Source organism: Quercus lobata, chromosome 2 (genome assembly GCF_001633185.2).
Source record: "Quercus lobata isolate SW786 chromosome 2, ValleyOak3.0 Primary Assembly, whole genome shotgun sequence".
NCBI lineage: Eukaryota > Viridiplantae > Streptophyta > Magnoliopsida > Fagales > Fagaceae > Quercus > Quercus lobata.
Genome location: NC_044905.1, coordinates 77063046 through 77069442, shown reverse-complemented (window position 1 = coordinate 77069442; position 6397 = coordinate 77063046). Strand labels below are relative to the sequence as shown.

General features: G+C 41.9%; 1 protein-coding gene across 1 annotated transcript; it reads right to left on the bottom strand.

Annotated features, from left to right (window-relative positions):
- Positions 1 to 250: 250 nt before the first annotated feature.
- Positions 251 to 4366, bottom strand: LOC115971195. Its single transcript, XM_031090952.1, has one exon. The coding sequence runs from the start codon at positions 4364 to 4366 to the stop codon at positions 251 to 253; it is 4116 nt and encodes a 1371-aa protein (XP_030946812.1).
- Positions 4367 to 6397: the final 2031 nt, after the last annotated feature.

Genomic DNA, 6397 nt, shown 5'->3' with positions numbered 1-6397 from the left:
AACACACTTAATTAGCGTACAAAAGAAAATTAATTACTTTCTTAATTAATTAATTAATCTCTACTCTAAAATTAAGGGAAATTGTCCAGCTGGTTTATGAATAAGATGGAATAAATCTTTTTAGTTCCCAACATGACCAAGGCAAACGGTTTTCAATGAGATTTTTCAATACAACCTGTAGTGAGATGGTCTTTATTCTTTAAATTTTTTTTTTTTTTTTTTTTTGAGAAAACCGGAAGGAAACTTATCATTAATCATGCATGAAAATCCTGTCTGCAGATACAAGCTCTGTTACATTACAATGAATTTCCTCTAACCATACTTGTGGTTCATACAAATTTTTCGCTAGCTTAGCGAGTTTGTCTGCAACGTTGTTACCCTGGCGCTTGGTGTGAGTAAAGGTAGCTGACCTGAATGATGATGATAGGGAGCGTGATTCTTCAATGATGTGTCCAAATGCTGACATGCAAGGTTGCTCTGCTGTGAGGAGTTTGAAGATAACCTCTGAATCACCTTCAAAAACCACATCCTGCAGTCCGAGTTCACCTGCAAATACGATGGACCTCCTGCAAGCCAACGCTTCCAAAGCTGTCACAGTTGGAGGCAAGTGGATTCGTTCCGATAGCGCGGCAATGACCAAGCCCTCTGAATCACGCACAACCACACCCAAACCTGCAGCGACGATGTCCGGAAAAGTGGCACCATCAAAATTTACCTTGTACACTGAGGGGGACGATGGCAGCCAGTGAGTTGGATGGTGCACCGTTAACTGAGTTCTCTGCTCTTCTCGGACTGAATGAAACTCCCTTAAGCGCTCCACTGCATCTCTGTATATCTTCTCAATTGGCAAAGAATGTGAGCCCAACCTCCTTGCATTTCGATCATGCCAAATACTCCACCCGATAAAGCCAAATAGCTCAGCCACGTTTGGATTTTTCTGGGCAAGGATTCCTTGCAGCAAGTCATGGAAACTAGCGAAATTTTCATTCAAAAAATCCTTGCACTTTTCCAATTCCCACCAAACTTGTTTGATCATTTGGCAGCCCCATAATGCATGGATTCCATCTTCAATTCCATCTCCACAACGCTCACAAATTGTGTCTTGGATGATATTCCTCTTCTGCAGATTCCTTTTTATTGGAAGGGAGTCGTTAGCCGCGCGCCACAAGAAGTGACGTATTTTGTTTGGCACATTCAATGACCAAAGCTCCTGCCAGAAAGGCTTCTCAGCCGCTGAATTTGAAGAGCTGGGAGTCGCTGCCTCTGCTGCCTGTAATAGTAATCGATATGCTGATTTGGTGGTGTAATAACCATTCGCCGTTTCAGCCCATATCAACCTGTCCTCTTTGCCGTTGAAACTTAAAGGTAAGCTAAGGATTGCTTCAGCTTCATGTGGCAGAAATTCCTCACGAATTCGATCCTCCATCCAGCATCTATTTTCCTCATCAATAAGAGCACATACTCGAGTGTTGTTTGGGAAATTTTTCTGTGGAGACACCACACGGCTAGAGAACAAATCAGGTAACCACTTGTCTCCACGGATCCTGACAGAATGTCCATCTCCAATTCTCCATTTTGACCCCATCCTCACCACCCCTCGTGCTTTTAGAATGCTTTGCCAAGCATATGAACCATTCTCCTTAACCCCCTCATCCAAAATTGAACAATTGGGGAAATATTTGGCTTTAAATACCTTGTAGAATAGGGAGTCTTTGTTATGGATCAATCTCCAAACTTGCTTGCCTAGCATAGCAATATTGAAGAGTTCAATATCCTTGAATCCCAACCCTCCGCGACTCTTTGACTTGCATAATTTTTTCCATCCCACCCAATGAATTTTTCGTGCTTCCCCCTTATAGCCCCACCAAAATTTCCGAATTAGAGATTCAATATCCTTGCAAAGACTTTTTGGGAGTTTGAAGCATCCCATGGTGAAAGTGGGCATAGCTTGAAGGACCGCTTTTATTAACACTTCTCTCCCGCCTTGTGATAGTAATCTTTCTTTCCACCCTTGCATCTTCTGCCAAACCCTCTCCCTAATGTAGGCAAAACTTTGTTTTTTTCCTCTCCCCACAAAAGAGGGTAAACCGAGATATTTTTCATAATTAGTAGTGGCTGCCACTCCTAGCAAAGTCTTGATTTCCTCTTGCACATGTGGATCCGTATTAGGGCTAAAGAAGAGTTGAGTTTTTTCTCGGTTTATTTGTTGCCCCGATGCTTCTTCATACTGCTTCAAAATCTCCATGATAGAACTAACCTCTTGTGAATTTGCCCTACAAAAGAGCAAGCTATCATCGGCAAAGAACAAGTGTGAAACTTTTGGAACCGTGCTACAAAGGGAGACTCCTTTGATTGATCCTGAAATTTCAACTTGTTGGATAAGTGAATGTAACCCTTCTGCACACAAGAGAAACAAATAAGGTGACAGTGGATCTCCTTGGCGGAGTCCCCTATTTGGAGTGAAATTACCATGGGGTTCACCATTAACCAACACAGAGAAGGAGACAGATCGAATGCAGGAACTAACAAGTGTGATCCACCTATTATCAAAGCCCAATTTTTCCATTACTTTTTCTAGGAATGCCCATTCCACTCTGTCATATGCTTTGCTCATATCAAGCTTAATGGCCATGAATCCGGTTTTCCCTTTTGTTTTTGTCTTAAGGTGGTGGAGGGTTTCAAAGGCTACAAGGATGTTGTCGGATATAAGTCTATCTGACATGAATGCACTTTGGGATTCTGACACCAATTTGGGGAGAAGTTTCTTTAAGCGATTGGCTATGGTTTTAGAGACAATTTTATATAGTACATTGCAAAGACTTATTGGCCTAAAATCAGTGGCTTTTTCTGGAGATTTTATTTTTGGAATGAGTGATATGAAAGTATGATTAAGACTAGCAGGCATGTTACCCGAATTAAGTATTGCTAGAGAAGCATCAATGACATCATGACCAATAAAATTCCAACAAGACTTGTAGAAAATGGGGGACATACCATCCGGGCCTGGGGCGGTTAGGGGCTTCATTTGTTTCAAAGCAAACTCAACTTCATCTGCGGTAAATTCTCTTGTGAGGTCTGCATTCATGGCTGGAGTGACCTTTGTATCAATGCCTTGGAGAATCTGATCAAAGTTCGACGGCATGGTGGAAGCAAAAATCTGTTTGAAATATTCTACCATCGCCTCACCAATTTGTTTTTCACCTGTCACCACCGATCCATCATTCAGGATCAATTTGGAAATAAAATTCCTCTTGTTCCTTTGTGTTGCTCGGCTATGGAAATAACTTGTGTTCATGTCACCACTCTTCAACCAATCAACCCTTGATCTCTGGTGCCACAGGCATTCTTCTTTCACCATGAGTTCATACACTTCACTTCTAAGAACACGAATCTGGTCATGATGATCCCCGGCCATAGACATAGCTTCAGCATGTGCTAGTTGCTTCTTTTTTTGGATTAGCAATCTACGGATATTGCCAAAAGAGGTTCTACTCCATGTTTGCAAACTTGATCTGCAGGCCTCTACCTTTCGGATTAGTTTGTCAACTGGTTCTCCCAAAGTTCTGTTACTCCATGCATTTTTGATAACCCCTTCACATCTTTCATCTTTTAGCCACACCGCCTCAAAACGAAAAGGCCTGGATTTCTTGTAAAATCTAACATTTTCATCGTCAGAGCATAACCATAAGGGACAATGGTCAGATAATGTACCTGGAATGTGATGAACACGAACTGTAGGGAACAATTGTGACCATGACGGCGTTGCAACCCCTCTATCCAAACGAATCCATGTTACTTCTCCATCAAATTGGTTATTGCACCAAGTGAATGGTAAACCAACGAACCCCAAATCACGGAATCCACAAAAATCCAAAGCATCTCTAAATGCTTTCATCTGGCTTTCTGGTCTGTGAGCACCACCCTTCTTTTCTTCTGCTTTAGTGATCTCGTTAAAATCCCCTACACATATCCATGGTAGATCCATTTTTAGACAAAGGTGTTTAAGTAGTGCCCAAGAATGTTCCCGGTTGGCTGTTATTGGATTCCCATAGAAACCCGTAAACCGCCAGGCGTCATCCATTCCTGGGTTAACTACTGCATCAATGTAAGTTGGTGTTGAGTCCAGAACTTTAAGATCAATCCCTTCTTTCCAGTAGAGTGCCAATCCTCCTCCTGTGTTAATCCGAGACTCAATAAAAACATTCTCCAAGTGTAGCTTTGAACAGAGATTTTTAAGATAGTGATCTTTAGATCTTGTTTCCATCAGAAAGAGAATTGATGGAGCGTATTTTTTCACCAAGTCGGTGAGTTCAAGAACTGCCCGTGATTGCCCCAAACCACGGCAGTTCCAACTGAGGCAATTCATTGTGCTTGGCGGGGCTGTTCAACAGCCTCCACCACTTCAAGATAATCATCCTTAGCATTGTGAATACTCTGATGACGTTTGCTAGGGACATCTGAGGATAACTCCTGCTCTAAAAGTTCACGTTTTCTACCAGAGAGGTGTTCATTCACCACACTTTGGCTGCCTGTTGCTACCCGTTTTTTCCTTGTCCAGGATGGTAGAACACGATGTGTGGTCGTGGAAAGAGGGACCCTGCTTGTGTCACGTGCTTCATTAGAAATTGGTTGCACTTGGACTGAATTTGTGGCACGTGCAAGAACGTTATTAGAATTTAAGTCAGTCACATTCCCGTTGTCAAACTGAGCTAATGCCGTATCAATCTCCTTTAATTTGGCATTGAAATCCTGGAATTTAGTGTGACCAACGGACTGAGAGGTAATTGTGGCATTAAATGTGTTTGAAAGAAATTCAAACTCTTTTGGATCAGTTTCAGAAGCGGCATGAGGCTTAACTCCTCTCAATTCTGATCCCATGATATTAGCCGCTCCAAATAAATGTGCCAAACGTGTGCTGTCATAATTGGATTCCTTATTTACTTCGGTTTCCCTTGGTAACTTAATTTCCTCAGCACTTTTCCCGTTAGGATTCCCTTTGTCAACCGAATCTGCCCTATTGATTTCCTCATCTTCATTTGGACTTAATGAGGAATAATGGGCTACATTAATAACCCCTTCATTGCAAGCCGTTACATTATTTGTCTGCTCCGGTGATCTTCCTCTGCCAGAAACAGAATTCCGGCCTGAATCTCCGCCGTCCGATACACCTGAACTCCCTTTCTTCTTTGCGGCATAGAACCCAGGAACTACAATTGAGCTTTTCCTTGCAGCGACAAATGGCGGGGCTCTCAAATGTGGTCCAAACTCACGTTGTTCTGGTGTAAGTGTGCCCTCGCTATCAATCCATAAGTCACAATCTCTATCATCGTGTGTGAGTCGCCCGCACCAATAGCATAGGTTTGGCAACCTCTCATACTTGAAGGCGACCCACACCTGCTTCCCTCCTCCTCCAACAGATATCAACCTTCCACGGCACAGAGGCATGGAAAGATCAATAAGAGCTTGAATACGGATGAAGTGACCCCCATCAAAAAACTTTGGTTCCGTCGGGGCAAAAACCTCTCCCAACACACTACCAATTTTTTTCGCTGCTTCAATTGTCATATATTTAATTGGGAGCCCATGAATCTGAACCCATAGTTTTGTCTTCTCAAACTTTATATCATGCATTGGGACCTCATTCTCATATCGACTCATTATCACCAAGTGTTTGTCGAAACTCCATGGTTCTCCTTCCAAAATCCTGTCAACATCTTCCTTTTTCTCAAAAGTGAAAAGAATCTTGTGATCTCCGAAACTCTGCATCTTAAAACCGTCTCTAGTTCTCCACAGCGGGGTAAAAGTCTTCGCAATTACATCCATGCTAATTGCTCGCTTAGTTAGAAACTTTGCAGCAATGGAGAAAGTCTCAGAACTGTCTCCGTCAAGTAAGCAGCAACCCGGTCCCTCTTTCTCTGAAAGAGTAAGCCTATTCCATGATTGAGTCAAGTCATCCATCCTCACACCTACTAAGAGTGTTTCCCAAAATCCCTGGAAAAAAACCCAACAAGCCTAGAAATAACAGTGTTATTCCAGGAACCTAACTCACCTTCGTTGAGGGGACACACTAATTCTACTGTGTAAGGAAGTTAGATATGAAACCCACTTCTAAGCACAGAGAAACCTATAAAGTAGTGGAGGTTGGTCTACATGGGCCCACAGCTCATCCCAAATTATTATTAACATCTAGAGCACAGTTTATTTCTCAAAAAAAAAAAAAAAAAAAAAAAAAAAAAAAAAAAAAAAAGCATCTAGAGCACAGTTATAAACACAGCATATTCACACAAAAGTTTATAACTTAGTGAGGGTTCGAATGAGGAAGGAAAGCTTAGTACACTGTAGGACAGTGCACTCCTCACAACACTTATTTTTCTGTTTTTTTTTTTTTTAATTATAA